This window comes from Montipora capricornis, chromosome 4 (genome assembly GCF_036669925.1).
Source record: "Montipora capricornis isolate CH-2021 chromosome 4, ASM3666992v2, whole genome shotgun sequence".
Taxonomy (NCBI): domain Eukaryota; kingdom Metazoa; phylum Cnidaria; class Anthozoa; order Scleractinia; family Acroporidae; genus Montipora; species Montipora capricornis.
Genome location: NC_090886.1, coordinates 36,007,664 through 36,030,163, shown reverse-complemented (window position 1 = coordinate 36,030,163; position 22,500 = coordinate 36,007,664). Strand labels below are relative to the sequence as shown.

Below are 22,500 nucleotides of genomic sequence, written 5' to 3'. Positions count from 1 at the left end.
TTCAAAACAGAAATGGTCGAACCGATTCTTGCGTGCTTCGGCTAGAGAGAAAACATCTTCGTGAAATTCCAAAGGGTTTATTACTAAAAGATTCTTTGCTGCTGGTCATTTACAATTTGCAAGGAGAAATCCGTTGGCCTAGTTTATACAGATGGTGAGCTAAAACTCCCGAATGGGGAATTCCACCCGGATCCAGATCAGCGTGTCAAATTCTCTCAAATTTATTGAGATAGATTTGGGGTAAAAGTAAGAGGAAAGGCATAAAATATATTGTCAAACAACATCGATTTTTTATTCAATAAACCCAATTTTTTTTACAGAAAACCCAAGTTTAGTTTAATACCCAGCCAAACGACTCTACCAGCTGCGAACACCAGCAATAACGTCCGCCTTCTCAGTCTCAATTTCAACTTCACGGAAATTCTGCTTAGCTCCTTTCACAAATGTCACACTATGGAATTTGCACTCTGTGTGTTTGTCCGGCCATATCGACACTATGTTCGAGAAAATTAATTCTCAGATATACACGTTAAACGCGACGACGCACAGTAAAAAGCGTGGGGGATGATTTGTCAATGGGACGCTTTCAACCAACCTCTAGAGACGCCAATAACAATAGAGAAATGTACGACTTCTGGTGGACGAAAAAAAGAAGCTGATGAGAGATCTTTTGTTTTCGTCCACCGACATAGCTGCGATGACGTCACGTGAAAACCTCTAATCAACCGTGGCTCTATGCACAGCTCTGTGATAATTTGTGCGATTGAAGGGGCACTGTTACGGCGTTCGTAACGATTTTTGGTCGAAACTTACGAAAGTCCATCAGTAAACACCTTGATCTCATTAAAATCGCTTCTACATCACTTTTTCACGTTTTCAAGTGAAACAGGGACATGGGCAGATCTAGGAGGGAGAGAGGAAAACCGGACAACCCACAGAAAAACCTGTCGGAACCGAGTAAAGAGAGATATGTCCAGAAATGTACGCAATCGCAAGAATAACAAAAATGACAAAACATTTGTTAGGTATTAACGAAAATAACAAATATCGCAAAAATAACAAATGAAGGAAACGACAGCAGTAAGAATAACAATTCTTCAACGCAGACAAGCGAAGGAGGCCCTACAAATATAACAAAAATAACGAAAATAACAAATTTAGCGAAAATAACAAAGAAAGCAAGGGATACCAGCAAGAATAACAATTCTTCAAGGCAAACAAGGAAAGGGGCCCCCACAAATATAACAAAAATAACGAAAATAACAATTATAGCAAAAGTAACGAATGAAGCAAACGGCAGCAGCAAGAATAACAATTCTTCAAGGCAGACAAGAGAAGGGGCCACCACAAATATAACAAAAATAACGAAAATAACAAATTTGGCGAAAAAATCATGACGTAGCCGTGGTTGTTGCCAAAACTCACTAATGAGTGGTCTACATTAACGTCAAACGTATCAAACTTTGGGTTTGAATTTTGGTTTAATAGTCTAGTGAGAGACAATAGCTTAAATTGTCTAGATAGGTGCGAGCATCACTTCTCCATTTCGTCTGTAACCCGCACGTCAAATATTAATTTATTTTCCTGCACAGCATTTTGTTATTGGCGTTCTTTTCAGGTTATTGTCCTAAAGTTAGATTATTGTTAACTCCTTTTGTCCAGTGTTTTAGTTTGTGCCCGAATGACCAAACTTGGCTAATGAATGAGAAATCCTCAACAGATGTTGCTTGGAGAACTATCAACTCACCTGAACAACGACATCTGGTAAGAAACTTCAGCCCACACCCCAGCGCATAATTTGTCCTTGACAAAACTCTGTAATTGTTATTGTCTTAACCTGTCACGAAAGAAAATTGAACTCAATTTTCCATTTCCGCCTTTTCAAAGTGAGTCTCAGTGCTAAGTTCTTGTGATAGTACCGGTAAGGTAACCGGTCCAGTCGCCCGAAAATCATCTCACCCGAAGTCAAGTAGCCCGGAACCAGAGTCATGTTGCCCGAAATTCATAGTCATGACGCCCGAAATCCTAAGTCATGTCGCCCGAAATTTTATCGGGTGTATAAATTTGAAGAAAAGCAACAACTTAAGTAAATCGTAAAATGTTGCGTCCGCTAACCTACGCAAATATGAAGTTAAACAAAGACTCAAAATATCGCTGTTCAATTCAGCGTTGTTCGTTGCTATGAACTGAACTGTTCATTCTACAGTCCGGAACACTCTCAGTTATAAGAATTTTTCACACATATCAGTAAAATACAGCGTTTTTGTTGTTTATTGTTAACCACGCAAACAAAGCGTGTTACCATAATTCTCCTTAGGATCAGACGTGGCATAAATTACCGCGAGTTGTTCCTTGTTTCCTCAGTCGGTGGCATGTAAATTTTGATCCGGTTAACCATATATAAAGAGGGTAAATTAAAAACAGCCACCTCATTCTGAGATAATCAGCTAGCTGAAACACGAGATCGTTACGCGTACACCAAAGAATTACACAATGAGCCTTTATCCCTGTATCGAGTGCGGAAATGAAGTTCGACCACGCAAGCAAGCCGTTCAGTGCGATGATTGCGGCTTTTGGCAGCATCGTATCTGCGGGACTGGTATCGGCCAAGCCACTTACCGTTTGGCAGTAATCAGAGGAAGAATAGATTGGTTGTGCGTTGCATGTTCTCTTGCGTCATCGAACCCAAGTGACCAGGACCCCGCTACTGAGAGCAACAAGAATTCTTGGGTTTCACATGACGTCACGGCGGCCATGTTGGTGTCCCCAAACAATGAAATGGCGGCCATGTTGGTGTCCCGATCCAATCCTCCGGGAATTGAAAGCTATTATTATGCTAACGTCTTCTTTTGTTTTCGTTGACAAACATGGCTATTGATCACGTGAGTGCAACCCAAGAATAGAATTCGCCCAAGGTAAGAAAAGTTTAAGTCCACTGTTTGTCCCTTATTTTGAAACGAGAACTTAACCTTTCGAAGGCCCAGTCTTATCTTGAACGTTTTTTTCCTTAAACGAGTTAACGATAAAAATGAGGTTTATTTTTGCTTTGCAGATCTTTCTCCAGAGTATCCACCTCCTAGCAACATCAGCCAGGCAATGGATAATTTCTCCGGTGAGTATTAAACTTCGGTGAGTATTAAACCTAACTCCGGTGAGTATTAAACTTAAACTTTCCTCCTTCTCCAACCATGAGTAATTCATGAGTAATTCAGTAGTAAACTCAACCAGCTAAGCTAGCTTTAAAACTTACCTCCTCCACGGGTGCTTCCCCCATCAGTATATATCAGTACAGTTGTAGAATGCTCGACCGTAAGAAGCTTATTTAACGTTAACTAGAACATTTCCACCTAGATGAGTTGGTGCCGATGAATTTATACTGATGTGTCCTTTTCTACTCTTGTTTTAGAAATCACCCCTGATAATTGTGCAGCACGATGAACAAGAATCACAACAATCAACGATCAACGAGAGTTACTCAGGTAAACCTTGATTACTTCGTAAACCTCTAAATTTTCTTACAGATCGACTGAAGTTGATGGCAGACTCTGTCTTTCTTAAAAAAAGAAAACAAATTAGCCGTCGTCGTTCTATTTTTCATTTTTTTTGCGATCGGGGAGGGCTTAACCTAAAGAATATTCCAAGCAGTCGTTCTTCGACTAGTAACACAAGTGTTTATCGGTGTTGTTTATTGAGACACTACTCCTTTTTTGCTTCAGGTGACCCCGTACCCCTACCAACTGTATTAGAAGAAGAGCAGAGCAGTTGACCTACCGAATAATAGATGATGGGATCATGCATCGAAAAAAAAAGCCGATTGACTCAAGGGGCTTCGCCTACTATGTGAAGGAGCACGGGAAAGAGACCACCTATTGGCAATGTACGGTGCGCCCGAAAGGGAATTACTGCAGAGCTACTGTTAAAGAAGGAAGTGGACAATTTGTGACGGGAAAACAGTTCCACAACCACCAAGATTCTCGCTGCTGTGAAGGAGCAGGCGCTGCAGGTTGTTTTCAAGCCGGCCTCTGCAATCATCGAGGAGGTGAGTATGTCAAACAAATAACCTATTTAAAATTCGGAAGATGAATCTTACGTTGAGTTTTCTTTCTTTATATGTCATTTACAGGTGCTCTTACACGAACTCAACTCCGCGCCGTGTGATGCCCTCCCCAAACCCAGTTACATCGGCAAACGGGCAAGCAGACTGCGATAACGTCATAGGCCTGAAGATTCAGTCGACCTAGATTTCGTCCTGGATGAGACTCACCTGCCCGACGACTTCCTACAAGCAGACGTCGAAGCAAGGAACCAGCGACATCTGGTATTTGCGGTTGCAGGGCAGCTCGAACTTCTTTCAAAAGCTAAAACATGGTACATCGACGGAACATTCAAACTCGTCCGCCAGCCATTTACCCAACTGTTGACAGCGAATGCATTCGTCAGGTCCGGTGATGCTGCCAAACAAGTACCCCTTGTATATGTATTGATGTCGTCTCCCAAAAAGAAAGATTACAAGAAGGTGAGTTATTCAATATATACTTATGTAGGGAAACATTAAAACTAATATTACAGCGACTTGACCGTTTTTCGGATCAAAATGAAAAGAATTTGCACCATAGTACAGGTGTTGAGAGCAATTTTGTCAAACTTCCACGAGAGCCATCCGTTCAAAAGATCGTCCTTGACTTCGAGCCAGCAGTCTGGCCCGCGGCTAGAGCAGTTCTGCCCGGAGTACAAATTTCAGGATGTTCCTTTTAATTGGAACCAAGCAATCTGGAGAAAGGTTAGCAGCCAAAAAATAATACCCACCTGTTATGCTAAACTACCCACTTGTGCCAAAATTTATTGAAAGCCCTGAACCCATGACCTCTGCGATGCCAGTGCGATGCTCTACCAACTGAGCTATGAGGCCACTCAGTTAAACTGTTTGTCAGCAGCTTTATAAGGAGAATATTGGGCATTAATATACAAAAGAAACCAGCAAATTCAGTATTTTGCACGAAAGACCTGAGATACGTCCCCAACCCCATGGATAGCCATGGTCTGGTGGGCTTTTGCAGGTCGTCATTACAATAGATAGAACATGACTGATTTCAAACTCTCTTTAACAAAAAGTATGAATAAATATTGAAATTAACATTTAATCTTGTTGTGAGGCAGTTACAATGCCTTTTTAGTGAATAATGGTTTATTTTTCGTCATTGTCGTGGGCGACAATGGTTGTTTCATTTAGGTCTGATCAGATTCCTCCACACAGCTGTCCTTAGCCTTCTGCTGCCAGGAACTCCTGTCTATGTCCAACCTCTCCAAGTTTCTTTTTACAGTGTCTTTAAATCTGAGCCTTGGTCTATCCTGATTGCGTTTGCCCTCGCATAACTGTGATTAGAGTAACTGCCGAGGGAGACGCTGGTGGTCCATCCTCTCAGCATGTCTGAGCCAACTCATCTTCATCCGTCTTAGGATGTCCTCCATTAATGGTAGACAGCTCGTTTCAACACTTCTATGTTGGTTATCTTGTCTTTCTATGAGATGTTCATTGTGGCTCGAAGGTGTCTCATCATGTACGCATGGAGTTCCTTCACCTGCACTCTGTAGACAGTCCAAGTTTCAGCATCATACAATAGAGTAGCCAGTACTATCGCTCTGTACACTTTGCATTTCACACGGATAGATACATGTCGATTGTTCCACAGTCTCTCCCTCAAGTTTCCAAACACAGCACTCGCTCTTCTCATTCTGAGAGATAGTTCATCCTTCAGCCTGGCATTCTCTGATACAGTACTCTCCAAGTACTTGATAGTCTTGCACTTGACTAGTGGCTCTGTACCAATGCTGATCTCTTCTGGTAGTGATGTTGATGATTGGCACTTTGGTGGTTAATGAAGGCACTCTGTCTTCTTGATGTTGATTTGGAGGCTGAATTGACTAGCTGCTCTTGCGAATTTCTCCACTAAAGATTGCATATCTTCCACACTATGTTCAACCAGAGCACTGTCGTCGGCAAAGAGCATTTATCTTACTATCTTTATCGATGTCTTACTCTTGGCTTTAAACTGTGCCACATTGAACAAGTCTGCTTCTTTCCTTGTTTGAATGTATACACCTTCTGAAATTTCTTTGAAGGCCACCTCAAGCATGGCTGCCAGATATAGCGAGAAGAGAGTAGGTGCCAGCATACACCCTTGTTTTACCCCGTTGCTTACTGAAAAGTCTTTAGATACTGAACCACTCATTGTCACGTTTGCTTGCATACCTGTATGGAGTGCCTCGATCAGGCTGACAAACTTCTCTGTGCAACCATAATTCTAGAGTATCTGCCATAGTCCTTGTCGTGAAACAGTTTCGGAGGATTTACTGAAGTCTATGAAGACTACACAAAGTTCGATACACTTTTCTTGAACCTGTTTCAAGCAGAAAATCATGTCCATTGTGCTTCTTCCACCTCTAAAGCCGCGCTTGGTTTCCGGTAGTACGTTCTGCGAGATGTGTTCGATGAGTCTGTTAAGTCGTACACGTGAGAGAATCTTACCAACAGTGGCTAGTGGTGATATACCTCGGTAATTTCCACAATCCTTCCTGTCACCTTTCTTGAACAAAGGCACAATACTTGCATCTTTCCAGTCTTGAGGTACTTTCTGGGCATCCCATATCTCTTGGATGAGCTTGCGCAGGCAGTTGGTAAGCTAAACACCACCAAATTTTCACAGTTCTGCTGGAATTCCACCCATTCCTGGAGCTTTACCATCCTGTGTTGTCGTGATAGCTGGCATTAGTTCATCAAAATGTGGTGGTTCATCCAGACTTGATACAACTGGTCGCTGCACTAGAGCTTCTTTAGCCTCTTCAGAGAGATCTCCTGGGTAGTTTAGTTGCTACACTGTAGGTTTTCCTGTCTAGCTGTATTCCTGAATCCTCGCTTCTAGTAGTCTCTTCAGGTGTTCATCATGCTCATCAAGCTAATCTTGATGTTTCCTCTCATGGTAGCCTAATACATCACTCGCAGTCTGATACACCGTATCCTTCGGTGTTGCCCAATTCTCTTCTATGGCATTCTCTGAGTTGTTCCTGTCCCAGTCTTTCAAGTTTTCATCCATTTCCTGTGTAAGTTCTTCCTGCTTCTTTTGGCCTTTCAGTGCACTAGTGTTTAGCTTCCGTGGAGGTTTCGCACCCGTCTTGCAGTGCTGTGTTCGTCTGCAAATCCTTAATCTAGGTCTCAGCATAACATGATCAGTGCCACAGTCCGCGCCTCTCATTGCTCTGGTGTCCAATACCTCCCTTCTGTCCCTCTGCCTGACTGTGATATAGTCTAATAAGTGCCAATGCTTGGATCTTGGATGCATCCATGTCTTCCTGTGTAGGTGCTGGTTATCACAAGGTTGTACTCTGAACATATTGCAAGTAGAAGCTCTCCATTTGCATTGGAGCAAGGAGCATGGATGGCACAGTAGGTTAGTGCGCGGCCTTGGTGCAAGAGGTCCTGAATTCGATTCCAGGATTTCGCATCCTTGTTTCGACTTCTTTCCTTTTCGTGTAGCTAAGTAGCTTTAAATACCCGTAAAACGGAGCACTGATGGAGAGGGGGGAGTAAAATGAGCGCACCGTCGACCTCAGGTTTGTCAGTTGAATTACTGTTACGAGTTATCGACGTTAAATATGGTTACTTTACTTTACTTTTACTTTGCCTGCCTACTCCATGACTGCCTAGCACTTTTTTCCATTTCTCGGTGTCAGAACCAACTCTGGCATTAAAATCTCCAACGAGTATCAGCCTGTCATCAGTCGGTACACGCCTGATAGTTTAACGTAAATCACTGTAGATCTCTTCCTTCACCTCCTCTGTGTTGGTCATTGTTGGGGCATATACACTGATGAGTGTGGCATACATCCTCCGCTGTAGTGAGAGTCTCATAGTCATTATCCTGTCGTTGATTGGCACTGGTTCCTCATCAAGCATTTCTGTTATCTCCCTTCTAACTGCAAAGCCCACTCCTGCTTCTCTCCTTTCTTGAGTTGATCTCCCACTCCAAAAAAAGATATACCCATGGTCTTCCAAGCTGTCATATCCAGGCAATCTTGTTTCACTAGGTGCAGCTACGTCCACGTTGTACCTGTTCACTTTCAGGGCCACAAGCGCAGTCTGTCTTTCTGGGCACTGTGATATTGTTCTGTCCAACAGAGTGCGTACATTCTATTCTGCTACGCACAAGGTTGCTGTTTTCCTCTTCTTTTGTCTTATCGCTCTTAGCTCACAGATCAGTGCGGACCTTGTTACCCGAGCGACGAACGAGCCGGTATGAGTTTTTTTTCTGATTGACCATTTCATGAACTGCTTGCAAAGCATTTGAGTACTTCTAGCTTTGCACATTCTTGGCAGATAAAGGTAATATCAGTGGCAAGGACAGGCCAAGACAAACTGACTCCAGTATCTGTTGCAGTGACTGGCACAGTCCACCACAGACCTTGTGACAGATTTATCTGCCAGGATGTCTAATCTCACCCAGTGTAACTGGGAGTGGTCCACCACAGACCTGTGACAGATATTGTTTTTGGTATAGCGCGCGGAAATCGAGCAGTCAATTCAAAAAAAGGCAGGCGAATGGCCATTCACATCTGGAATAATTGTAACATGGGTAGGGTTGTATGAGGATGTGTAAGGCACATCAACGGTTGGGCACGTGATCTCATCGCTCTTGTCCAGTAACTTGCAGAATTACAATTAAGTTTCAGCTTACAGGTTAGCCTTGATTAATTTTTATTTCTACTACGTCATTGGTTTAAGTCGCTAAGAAGTCACATGAAAATTTAAATTTCTTTGTGTAGCTCTGTAGGTCTTATGACTTCTCAGTCATTTTGTCGTGTTGCTGCTGCCAGACCCATATATCGTCCTCGCGCTCTTTCCATATACAGCTAGACATATATCTGCGTGAACTTGAGCTTGCCTGGTGTCTTGCCAAGTAAAGCGTCCTCCCACAAAGGTTGCAGACCGATCTTTTTCCGAAAACGCTCGACATTTTTTAGTGTGGGTCTATCCGAGTTAACGGTGTGTGCCGTTCGTAACGCTAACCAAAATTAGCGTGCACTTCATTACCTCCAATCATCGCTAATCTTTGGTTAACAACTGCCATAACCAATGCGTTGTGTGGTAGTCATCCTTGGAATGCGCTAATCTCAACCCTGTACATATAACTTCTGGTTACGATCCTTCGCTTCTAAAAAGAACTAATGCGTTCCAAAAATAAGCAGTACGTTCGCGTAATTGTCTCGTATTGTCTTAAAATCCCTTACTACTTACTAATACATGGCAGGGATCCTCCAAAAGCAGGTTTTTGTATGATATAAGGATTTCTCTTGGCAAAAAACGCTCATAGCACAAGGAAGACCCTAGCTGTGCGGCTAAGTTCCTCTACTTTGTATGAAGTCAGCCACTCTAGGCGCAATCTTAGATCAACGATTGCTGCTTGCTTTTCCTGCCATAAAACTAAGAGGACCGCGGTGGTAGGGCACTTGCCACGGCTTCCCTTACCCAATGGAATTCACCACCTAAGGAAATGCGTGATATGGACAGATTGGATGCGTTTAGGCGCCATCTTAAGACATATTTTCTTAGGACGGCATTCAATGTTATTTTGCCGCGATTTGGTGGGCTTACAGATGGGGCCAAGGAGCCTCTGGATTTCCTATGTTATCATTGCGCATTGGTATATGTTATTATTGTTATTATTCTATCTTTAATTATGACTTGTACAGTTTCTTTTTTCAAACGTATGTCCTGGATATTTTTTGATATTGTTTTTGGTATAGCGCGCGGAAATCGAGCAGTCAATTCAAAAAAAGGCAGGCGAATGGCCATTCACATCTGGAATAATTGTAACATGGGTAGGGTTGTATGAGGATGTGTAAGGCACATCAACGGTTGGGCACGTGATCTCATCGCTCTTGTCCAGTAACTTGCAGAATTACAATTAAATTTCAGCTTACAGGTTAGCCTTGATTAATTTTTATTTCTACTACGTCATTGGTTTAAGTCGCTAAGAAGTCACATGAAAATTTAAATTTCTTTGTGTAGCTCTGTAGGTCTTATGACTTCTCAGTCATTTTGTCGTGTTGCTGCTGCCAGACCCATATATCGTCCTCGCGCTCTTTCCATATACAGCTAGACATATATCTGCGTGAACTTGAGCTTGCCTGGTGTCTTGCCAAGTAAAGCGTCCTCCCACAAAGGTTGCAGACCGATCTTTTTCCGAAAACGCTCGACATTTTTTAGTGCCGCGATTTGGTGGGCTTACAGATGGCGCCAAGGAGCCTCTGGATTTCCTATGTTACCATTGCGCATTGGTATATGTTATTATTGTTATTATTCTATCTTTAATTATGACTTGTACAGTTTCTTTTTTCAAACGTATGTCCTGGATATTTTTAATTCATTTCTCGATAACTTAAAATAAAAGTCAATACTGCATTGCAGGGCGGGTTACAGTACAGTATGGATAACACGCAGAGTAAATTTACCGTACAATTTAACGAATTTTCTATAATCAAGGAAACGAAGCACATTAGGAAATACAAGAATCTCAAAATGCACATCAACATTATTCAACAACAATTCAAGGAACACATTTATACAAATGCTGTCGAATCTACGAAATTACAAGACAAGAAACCTGCTTTATACGAGTACGTTGTATCACATTGGCATCTGTCGTTTCGCCTACAAAGTGATTCTCTACCTTAAATTAACGATTATCGTTAATTCGTAATTTGCTCTGAATTTACTGTTGTCGTTAATTTAGAAGACTGAAAGTTTCATATGGATTATGGGAAATGCTCGTATGTTTTTTAAAAGACAACCCAAGTGTATGCACATAGGATTCGAACCTGGCCTGAGAATGTTGATTAACCTGTCATCCAACCACTTACCACCCCAGGGCTAGCTGCCAAGCGACAATACAATTTTAAACACTATTTGATAATGCTGTAATATCACTCGGCAAAAAACAATACTAAACACTGCAAAAGGTCGCTTTCCAAGCTTCACGACAAAGCTAAACATTTTAAAATCAAAGCTTTGGCCTAAATTATTAATCTAGCTTAGGCCTAATTACTCTTAGCTTCAGCAGCGATATTCTATGGGAGACTTAAGAAGCAAGCGCCGGAAACGCTAACTTGTAGGGGGTTCTGGAGAAATTTCCGCCATAAAATTTTGAAATCTTGAAGCTCGGATGATGCTACCAAAATGACAGATGTTTTACTTCTTATTTTTATTTTTTTATGCAGTTAGGGACTGTGCAATAATTATCAGGAGGGCGGGGGGCCCTAAAACCAGAGGGGGGGGGGGGGGCTTAAATTAAAATAATGGAAAGGAGGGGGGGGGGTCTACATTAGATTTCTCAAGTAAGTTGAGGGGGGTCTTAATTAAATTTCACAAATTTGATAATGAATAAATAAACATTTTCCAAATAGACAGATGCCACGCCTTTGACTATCCATAATGTCTAAATATTGCATCAACATAAACACATGCTTTAACTTATTTAGAATGTCAACATATGATAGATTGAAACAATCGCTCATGCACAGAAGTCACAAACCACGTTGTGAGCTTTGCCAATAAAACATTTGGCATTTAAGAGGTCCCGCAGACATGCCAGGTCTGTTCTTGATTTAAACAGCAAGAGGGTTTCTAGGTCTACAGTTTCTAGGAATGCCACATACTTCTGTTTCATAGTTGTCATCAATGGGTTCATCTCCCAAAGACCGAAAAATTATACAGGTTCGGGTCCTACGGCTTTCTGAGGCAGCAATCCTCTTCTTCTCCCTTTTTTTCTTCTGTTCCTTCTTTTTTCTTGATTTGGATGCTTTAGATTTGGCACCAATAGGAAATGTCGCTTTATATTTAGCCATCACCCTATCCAGGTCTTCTACAAGATGCAGAACGTTAAGCGATTGTTTGCCACTGGGAGGAGGGTCGACAGCAAAGAGGTGCAGAAATTGTGCGACGACTTTTTGATTGACGTGAATGCCTGTAATCACTTCATAGAGTACCAAAAATTCCTTGCAATGAAAGCAAAAAAACGGGCAACGGAAAGGAACAAACTTCCAGACATTAATTGGTCCGACGAGGTTGAAGTCAACTCGCTGTCTGCAAGTAAACTGAAACTCTACCAAAGGAACACGGTTTACCCGTCAGCGGAGGGGAAGCAGCACTCGTAGCTCGTGTTCTAGGTGCTGGGGAAGCTCAAGGTAAAGAAAACCCGGATGAGCAGCAATCTAGCAGTTCCGAAGACCAAGAAGAAAAAATTGACGATTATGAAGAACAATGTTTCGAGGTGCTCTTCATCCCTGACGACGCAGTGGATGCGTTGCACTACGGTGAATAAAGGTACGCGTTAGAGAGGGGGGGGGGGGGGGGGCACATCATAATTTTGAGAGAACGTGAGGGGGGTCAGAGCTAAACTTGACGCTGCTGGAGGGGGGACCTATCTAATTTTTCCTTTGGTGAAGCTCATTTTAGGACCCCTGATAATTATTGCACAGTCCCTTAGAAAATATGATTAGCACCAAATGAAAGCTCACCTTTCAACAAGGAGTTAAAACGAGTGCATGGCCGCGCGCTAATATATGGTTTTTTTCTCAACATATCTTGTTTAAGCTCTTATACAAAAATCTTGTTATTCTTTCATAAATTCAACATGCGTTTTAATGGGCAAGGTTTGATCGGTTAAGGGAACAAAACATCTTGAGGGATTAGGGATCCCTCTGCGGGTGCTGCGACGCCATGGAGACGCCTTCTCAATGACGACGGCGGCTGCAACCATTACGCCATTCTAAAACATATTCAGTTGTGACAGGGTTGGTTTCTCGTATAAGGGAATTTAAGATCTACGACGCTAATGTACATTTTTAAACTCTTGCCTTGTTATTCCAGATCGCTCAACTTCTACGAACAATTCGAAGCATCCAGGATATAAACGGAGATGACACTAGGAAGTCGTGAGAGCAGAGCTGTCGCAATGGTAATTGCACAGGATCCCGTTACCCGAAGCTTCCATACGTATTGTACCCTTGAGTCAACCCTGTCCCGCGGGAATCTTTCTATTTTTAGAACTACTATATTTTGACGTATGTGACTGAGGACATACGTGAAGTGGCTTCCATACATCACATACGTATGTGATGACTATTGGTCTCTTATGATTGGCTATTGTGAAAACACCCACTAAAGCCCCCCTTGGAGGTGTTTCTAAAAATAAAAAGATACGGGAAAACTTAGAGTGTTATTATGGAAGATGGAGGCTCCGGGTAATGGGCCCCTGTCGGGCAAAAATAACCTACACACTATTCGCAAAGAGTAGAGCATGAAGTTCCTGGTGTTGCGGCCTGTCCTATGTGGTGTATCATGGTAGGGAGGGTAAATTCTCGATGATATAAGCTAAATCAAGCTACTCTAAAATCCAAAGGTTAATTAAAAATATGAAGACGATGTCTCGCTTCCCGCCAATGTACCCCGGGTTCGATTCCCAGACTAGGTGTCATGTGTGTGTTGATTGAGTTTGTTGCTGTTTTGTGGCTTTCTTTCTTCCGTCGATGTAGACATCCGTGATCTATATCAGAAAAAAAAAAGTTATCGTTAATGTTCCTCACGCAGCTTTTTCGTAGGAAGTTAGGCAGGAAATCCTTGCGTGATACTGACAATAACGAAAGTACATGCGACGAGACTGAATTATAAATACTCTTGTTGTTCGGCCATTTTAACCTGATCAAAAACAATAATTGAAAGCAAACTGCGGTGATAAACATTATAACGCATTTTAACTTGACGTTTCGTATCATATAACAGACATCATCATGTACGGGAAACAGGGTCGAGAGCCTTGTTGAATTGCACTGTGAACCCATTGGGAGACTCATTTTCATTATTGTGTGCGCGGAGCAAGAACTCAAATTACAAGAAAACAATATACCTGGAGCTGAGCTTCCTAAACCACAGGCAACCCAAGCTCGGTATACTATTTATAGACTTTGTATGGGGAAAATTCTCTCATTGGCCAAGTGTTTCAAATTGTCCAATGAGAAGGCAGAATGTAATACGATCGCCACCAAGCTATAACGGCCGTAGCCACACATCTAGCTGAACCCATGGGAAGATTATAGAAAGTTGCACATTATTTGGAATTTATCCGCCAAAAATCGCTGTGTGGTCCCGGAGTTGAGCTGATGTGATAGGAAATTTGTCTGGCCTTAAGGCTGTGGTATTTTTATGGCTATTCGGACCGTTTCTTTGTGATACGAGAGCAATTTGTGGGATGAGCTTGCCGCGAGTCACCAGCCTTTCTTCTCTTTATGAGGGGAAATGACAGCTAACGACGTCACATCGTAAAAATTCGAAAGCCACAAACCCGTCTATAACGGACACAAGTTTGTCCTCCGTTTGCACAGAAAAGACGAGGACAACTGTACATAGGGGTAAGTGAAGTTTATTTCTACATTTACAGCTTATTTTAGCATTTATAAGCTCAAAGTTAATTTACCCATATAAAGGGTATAAATCGTATACCGAGCTTGGGCTGCCTGTGCCTAAACCACCAGAATATTGTACATGATGGCTCGCTTGCCAAGGTGCAAAATTGTCCCGAAAACGAAAAGATTTGATCAAAAGGTCAGTGAGTTTGAGGTACATACGACGTTTACTAAATTAAAGAGATAGTTAATTGTTATCGTACAAGAGTATACGAAAGTCTTTTTGTTTGCAGATCAAACTGGCTCTTCCCCAAAACACTCCCACAAAGCAATTCAATAAGACTCTCGACCCTGTCTCCCGCGCAACCTCAAAGTGGCCAATTAATTGTCCCACCATATATACTGACTACTAGGATCTAAATTGTGGAAATGGAGCATTTTGGCGATTGTACTAGGAGAGACGTTACATGTTACCTCCGGGGAATGAAATGAAGAGTCACTTCGAAAAATTTGGCAAAGCATTGGAAGTACAATATTTTTGTATAATTTACTGAAAATTATAATTAAAAAAAACCTCAAGTAACTCTGTCTTACCTCTTTATTTTTGGCCAGCAATGAAGAGCAAAAATTAGGAACCCCTTTGGGAAAGAATGAAAGAATTACACTAGGAATTACTACAGGATCAGGTTGAACGAAGTCTGCAAACAAACCATTTTCAGGAATGTTAAGCGAGACAACGGCTGTCGTGGAAACACGGATATTGAAACACAATAAACGAAACAACAAAACAGAACAACAACAACAACAACTGTTAAGAGCCCAAACTGGCCGGAGGCAAGATAGTTGGCTATTTACAAGTGCAGCTGAAAAGTAGAACCAGGGACTACCATAAACAAATTCAACCAATGGCCAGAACGGGTCTTGAACTCGGGATCCCCGGATCTCAAGACAAGCGCCCTAACCACTGGGCCGAATCCCGTTCAAGGCTGGATTTTCCGCGCTTCCTTTTATTTGCTTAACTAACTACTATTATAGAAGGGATCCTCGCACTTAATGGACAATTTAAGCCATCGCGCAGAATGTGTGGACATCATTAAATATAAAAAAAGTGTAATACCAGTGCAAATTACACGTCGAAATTCTGGATTATGATTGGCTAATGAACAAAAGGGTTTGGTCACAACCAATCAAATCTTTTGTTTTCAAATCAAGCGAGCGCCCTGGATGGCGCAATTTATTGCGCAATTATTCCCTGATTGGGTGATACGCGTGCGTTTCTTCTGCTTAAGTGGATTCCCTAATAATGCACTGCGCATTCTGTTCTGCGCATAACACAGCGCAGGACACGTTCGTATTCAGGCATGGCTAAAAGGCTTCTTTTATGGTCAATTTTAACGGCTCAGTTCTGTTTTCTTTGTCTCACAAGTCTCAACGGATATTTCTAAACAAAACAAAGTTTGAATTTAACCATAAAGACTGGTAGCCATGTGTGAATATTGGCATATTGCTGGTTTTCACTGACGTGATCAACAGCCATGTTTTTCAACCGTGAAACAAAAGAGAACGTTTGCATAATAATATAATTGAATTCCCGGAAGATTTGGTCAGGGCTCCAACATGGCCGCCGTTTCTTTGTTTAGGGGCTCCAACATGGCGGCCGTGACGTCATGTGAAAACCGAGAATCGAACGTGGCCAAAAACATTTCAAAATGGCGACCTTTCGTGCAGGAAAGCTCGCTAGAAAGAAGAATGGCCGTTTTTAGAGCACAACAGTAAAGAGAAAAACAAGAAACTTTTTAGACTGTCGCAAAACAAAATGATGATGCTAAAGTGTCATTTTAGTCCGAGAGTGAAAGTGAAACCACGCTGTCGGGGAGACGTGTTGTTGAAGGGTCGAGCTTGGTTTGCTTTCTGTTTTCTCCTAAACGGGGTTGGTGACCTATCTTTTGTTTGGCATAATTTTATTCTCTTATTCCTCCTGTTTCTGCTGTGAAAACATTTTCAAAAATTCACGTCAGAAAAAAAAGTTACAGGGAAAAAAGTATTCGTAGCCATCACTCGTGGACACAAAATTGTCTCCTCGAGATCATGCACCTGATCATGCACTGTAGTCAGTGCCTTTTCAAGACATGTGTGCCATAAAACAAACATTAAATTATTCCCTTCGAACAATTCAATACACGTGATATACGTCGAAGCTGTGCTTCCTGTTTCTGCAAAACGTTGCGTGAACCGATGGAACAAATGTGTCTTTGATATAGGAAGTCGCACTGATTAAATGAGTAACCTGAGTAGGTTATATCTCCCAAACGAGCTTGGTGACCTATTTTTTTTAATTGCACATTTCGAGTCACCATAATGTAGGGAACAATCGAGAAAGGTTTAAAGAAAATCTTACGACAAGTTCTATTATTAATTAAGGAATCACCTTAACCATCTCGAATTTTTTCATGTCTATTATTAGTAAGTAATCACATGATTTTTCTCGTGCAATTTGGAATAAATAAGCACTTGTAAATTTTTCAAAGTCTACAAATTGCACTCACCCTACGGTCTTGTGCAATTTTGGCCACCTTTGAAAAAAATGATAAGTGCTTATTTATTCCAAAGTTGCTCTCGAAATCATATGATTACCTATACATATTTATGATCACCGTGGCGGCAAATTTGAATACGATCCCGCTGTGAATAGGCCAGAATAAGAGAAGAAAGGGCCCAAATTGGCCGAGTCGTGCTTGTAAAACTCGCTTGTCTGATTTCCAGAAGTCGTAATCCTAACTTTCACGCGGGGCTTTTTGAAGAGCAAGGTTGTATCTACACATTTACCTTACACAAGAGAATTTAAGAAAGTGTAAACACTGTTCTTTAAACTTGAAAATTGTGAAAAAATTACCTATTTCAGTATATCCTGCGAGTAGTTGGTTTCTCCTACGCTTCCCGAGAGAGAAACTACTGCGACCAACCGTTAATTTCTTTGAGTGAGCCACCGTCCAGCGCTAAGGATGAATAAGTTAAATTTGTACCGGTAAAACGAGTTACTAAACTTGTTTTGGCGCTTGCGCGTGCGTTCAGCTACGTAACTGCTGCGTTTGGGCGAGCCTGCTGTGTAGAAATTTCCCGCGAAATAAGACGAAGTGATGTCAAATACATCACGTGGGATGTGACGTACTTTGCACATGCTCGATGGAAAATCAAACGGTTGCTCGCAGTGGTTTCTCTCTCGGGAAGCGTAGGAGAAACAAACTGCTCGCAGTGTAATTTCAGTATAAAGACCGCTTTTAAGAGCGATTTTCTAAATGTTGTCACGGCCTTCCACATTTTCACGCGCGGTAAATGGAAGATGTACCTTTTCTTGAGCAGAATCCGTTTTAATTCAAAGAATTGATGAACGAGAGCCACTGTTCTTTTCGGTTTCAAAACTACTAATGAAACATACTTTTGAAAAATGGCGCATCTCGAGGAAGAGCTATTTAAGCAACAGAGGACATTTTCCGTGTTTCAATAGCCTCATCTAAACACAAGGGAGAGTTGGGAGAATTCGAGACAGTTATGCAAAACCGAGACGCAGTCCAGGTTTTGCAACAGTGTCGAGAATTCTCCCAACTTTCGCCAGTGTTCAGATGAGGCTATGGAAGCACGGAAAAAAGTCCTCTATTGCTTTTATAAAATATTTCTCAAAGATAATTCGACAAATGAAGGTAACAAATGAAGGAAGATTCTTGATCGAAACTGATTTTTTTGCTCATATTTCCTACCAGCCAACCAAAAGGCGCGTCTGACGACATATAACCAGTCAGAATGCGTGTGCTGTCACAGCCCTGTTTCCACACTCTCATCTAAACACAGCTATTGACCAATGAGAGTGCACGCACTATCCTAATTATTTTATAATGTTTTCTGGCCATCGCTGCATAACAATTCTTGTCAATCAAACCAGTGGATCGTGAAATGGTCACGGTTCATTCCACGTGCCGACCAAAATAGTGCAATGAAGAAGGAAAAAGAAAATATCAGCGATCGGGAGCTCTTTTCAGAGCTCTTAGAAAACCCGATCCATCCATTATAAGTTCATATGGTTCCTCCGTTTGTTGACAATGATTGCCCGATATTCCACCTTCAACTAAATGCAGAAGCATTTTGGAGATGGCCCTCTTTTAAACGCCAGCTTGTAACACGACCGAAGAAGTGCGATCTTAGAAACAATAGCATAAACGAAGACTTGCGAGGCCTTTGTTTCTTAGCTGCTCCTCCAAAAGTTAATGAGCTGAGCTGTATTCCATCACGGGCGCGCGTACGGGTGTATTCTGTAAGTGTGCGTAATCTCAGACCAATAAGAGTCATTATGGTCATGTTTCTCCCCTAATTTTGCAGATCTATAATTTTGACTGTGCCGCAAGTTTATATCCCGAGAATAATAGGCATTCTGCGTGATGCGATTTGTCACTTTAAAAATTCTGCTGTCTCCAACGGGATTCGAGCCAACGACTTATGCGATGCCGGCGCAATGCTCTAACAACTGAGCTATGAAGCCTTACAATTAGGAGCAAGTCAATCTGTTAGGCCCCAGGCGTTCCCGTGACAGGACGTCTCCCCACTGTGTGGCTTCATCGCTCGGTTGGTAGGGTATTGCATCGCATCGCAGAAGTCATGAGTTCGATTCCCGTTGAATTTTTCAGGTGTCTATAAGAAATAATTTCTTAAATTGTTCAGATAAGTGCGAGGATCACTTCTATCTTTCGTCCATAAATCGCAATTCAAATATACATTTCTTTCATTTATCCGCGATTATCTGTCCAACTTTCATTTCTTTCTATTCTTCTAAATATCAAGAGTCAACACCTAGTATGTAATTATAAGTCATACCTGAGTGGAGTTCAGAATGACATTAACGTACAGAAACGCAGTGTGTACTGGTGTCAAGAGACCAAATAACCACGTGATACCCAACAGGGGCATCAACATCAAGCACGCTCTGATCCCCAATCTGCAACAAAAAATGTGTTTACATAAACTTGCACTGGAGCTTTCCAAAAGACAGAAGCTTAAGATGTTAACTGCTTCACCTGGCTTGTTCGATCTGCTTGTGCGATATATGTTGCATTGATGCCATTTCCTTTATCACTCGCACGACAATTACCGTGTTCGCCTAAAACAATAGAGTAACAATCAACTTAGCGAACATTTGTCAAAGGAAAAGACAGAAGACGAAGAAGGCCGACCTCAGTCGAAGGCAACCAAAGGGCTTCTTTTACTTACGCGGTAGGGGTGTGCGCCACTCCAATGTCGTTTAAGGTGATGTTACATGAACCGATGTTAAATTTGTGTGGTGTGACATAACGTAGAGGGTAATTCTTAATGTAACATGTTGTTGCCCGAATTTTGTTGGAGTTAGTGCGTGTAACACCTCCGCCGTTGACTTTTAACGCGACATCGTCCCAGAATGCACCACGGAGAAGCGGAATAAGTCACGTCGATAGTCACTTTAACAGCGTCCGCCACATTTCTTGCTCGGGATTTATCGAGCAGAAGTCTGGGCTCAAATATTGCGAGCAAATCATCTCGTGTAATACACCGTTGCCGCAACATTGTTCCGTTAAACGTTGTTTCGTGAAGGATGGATTAAGAAATGGCGTTAAAAATCGGATCGTGTAACATCACCTTTATGTACGACCTACCCCCAGCAATACTGGCATTAACTTTACCGATTACAAAATGGATTGAAAGCTGAGTGAACCTTGGAAGGCAAGGGCTGGGATTCGAACCCGGAACGCTAGGATACGGGATATCCACCACATTACGCATGCCAAAGGGCAAATTGAGTAACAATCCAAACGAGATGGTGGGACGAGCTAAAAGAGAAATCAAACTGACCCCTTTGAAGGCACTTGGTTCGAGAAGTACCTTGTGTCAAAGAAATGTTTATTTACAATAACAGATCATAAAGTTATGTTTATTTACAATAACAGATCATAAAGTTATTGTTTGGCATTATATGTTTCGTTTCGGGTTTTATCATACTGAATGGCTACACCCGAGCGGGCAAAAGTTCAAAAAACTAAACGTCCTTCTTGTGAAATGTTAGCCAGCAAATTATTCGTAACGATTACTAACCGAAAAATTTTAAACATTCGCTAAAAAAACCATAGACGGACGTCGCACAGGCGCATTGCTATCGCTGGTGTCACTCCTCCTGTGCAGTGACTTTTAAGGCCCACCTTCAACTGACAGGCTTTTCGACGGTTAGTTTTTGTTATGGAAATTCGCATTGCTTGTCGTAACGATCTGATAGGATGAATTCAGCTACGAAAATTGTTCCACGGCACGCAATGCGGCCTGCAAGGTGAACGTGGTTCCTTAGCTACCGAACGTTTTGATGTAACTTCTTTTCCAAGGAGATAGATAAAAGACATCGGAGTTTTAAATATTAGGGACATTTAGCTTCGCGTTTTCAAAGTCTACCGCAATCTTCAAACCGCGGTTAGCCGTTAGCGGTTTGCCGCAGTGACAAAAATAGACTTGAGCATAAGGTTCGGCATTTGGCGGGAAAAAACGCGCCATGTTGGATTATTGTTTTACTTTACATGTTTTAATTCAACCGAGAAAGCGTCTTCAAGGAGGCGCAAATGAGCAGCAAAAATGTGTTTACTCAAGAGTTAAAAAACAAAACATAACTTATTGGTTGAAACGTGAGTTCCTATACAGAATTTAAAGGTGAAAAACTCTGCGGTAAATCATTTGCCGCAAGAAGGGTATCCAGCCGTAAAGAACTTGAACCGCAAAGTGCAAACTCGACCGCAAGGCCATGTCACGGGACACTCAAAACACGCGATGCCAAATATCTCTATTACGACCCCGGCAACTTCAACGACAACTCCTCTTCAAAATCCGGCAAAAATCACCATCTCATTAACGTTGTAACACGTGAGTAAGGTATGCCATAAATGACTTGACCGATTTGAAGTAGTCTCTTTCACAGCTGTTATTGGGGCTTCACGCAACGCTCGCCCCGCCCTTTTTTATTTCTTGTCTTTTCTTTGGGGGGTGGCTGCTTGCGTGACCAAAACCAAAAACCGATTGCGAAGGAGACTAGACTAAACAAATAATGCACGATTCACCGTTGTGTGCTTACGTTTTTGTCAGTGCTTTCTTAATGGGGCAAAGAAATGCACTAACATGCGTGTCACACTTGTTGCACGATTATCCGTAACCAATAATATTCTTGTTTAATGGCTTTGCCATTGCTGCAGCGGCCATTGCTGTTAAAACTACTTATTGATTCTAATTCTTACTTACAAGCTCAACCAACACGACAAACGTCACAAATATCAAGAAGGCGCCGCTACCAGAGGAAAGCCAGCAGCTTGGTGTTTGAAAACACAAACAAACAAATAAATAAACCAAACATAGGTTATTTAGTTTTGAACTCCTTAGCTTCACGTGAATCGTTAAAGATTGTGCGTCTATTTTTCTAAAAAGGTCTCTGAAGTAATCCGGCATTGGAATAGCTTAACACGTTAATAACGAAAGTCCGTGATTGGTTAGACAGATAAAATGTTATTACAATGGGGTGATTCTCCTGATATTTTTAACACTTAATAATCTGGCTTTCTTTGTTTCTAACAAAATACTTTCTTTAACCAGTAATCGGTTCTACTTTGTCAATTTTTCCAGCAACAAGTCTCTAAAGCTTCGCGCAGTGTGCCGTTCGCATGCAGAGGCCAATGAATGAGTTGCCAGTAATCGGATCCCCGTTTATACGCAGAGGGTTCTGGGATCGCCAGGGGGCAAACATTGCAAGTAGCTATAAGAAAATGTATGGCGGAAACTTATTTCGAAATCCAAGAAATGATTTCGGAGAGAGATCAACGCTTTTTTCGACACCGATTTATCCGAAATCGATTTGGGCAATGTTGATACGTGGCAAATGTAAGTTTTTGTTTGAATAACCGTGAAATATGAGATAAAATTTACTCGGCTTAACCTTGCTCGCGTGAGGATCCTTACGTTTATTGTGAAATTAACAACTCGTCATGGTCTCGAAATATT

At 41.8% G+C, this 22,500-nt stretch overlaps 2 protein-coding genes across 2 annotated transcripts in view; both read right to left on the bottom strand.

The window, feature by feature from the left end:
- The window catches only part of LOC138046615 (adhesion G-protein coupled receptor D1-like), a 125,633-nt gene that overhangs the window by 65,892 nt on the left and 37,241 nt on the right, over positions 1 to 22,500 (bottom strand). The gene's annotated exons all lie outside the window — the stretch shown is intronic.
- The window catches only part of LOC138044915 (adhesion G-protein coupled receptor D1-like), a 51,772-nt gene continuing 37,067 nt past the window's right edge, over positions 7,796 to 22,500 (bottom strand). The window contains exons 6-10 of the mRNA XM_068891297.1: positions 21,748 to 21,814; positions 19,518 to 19,600; positions 19,318 to 19,438; positions 15,049 to 15,092; positions 7,796 to 8,162 (exon numbers count right to left, since the gene is read on the bottom strand). Coding sequence (XP_068747398.1) covers positions 7,796 to 8,162; positions 15,049 to 15,092; positions 19,318 to 19,438; positions 19,518 to 19,600; positions 21,748 to 21,814 — 682 coding nt within the window. The remainder of the gene's footprint in view (positions 8,163 to 15,048; positions 15,093 to 19,317; positions 19,439 to 19,517; positions 19,601 to 21,747; positions 21,815 to 22,500) is intronic.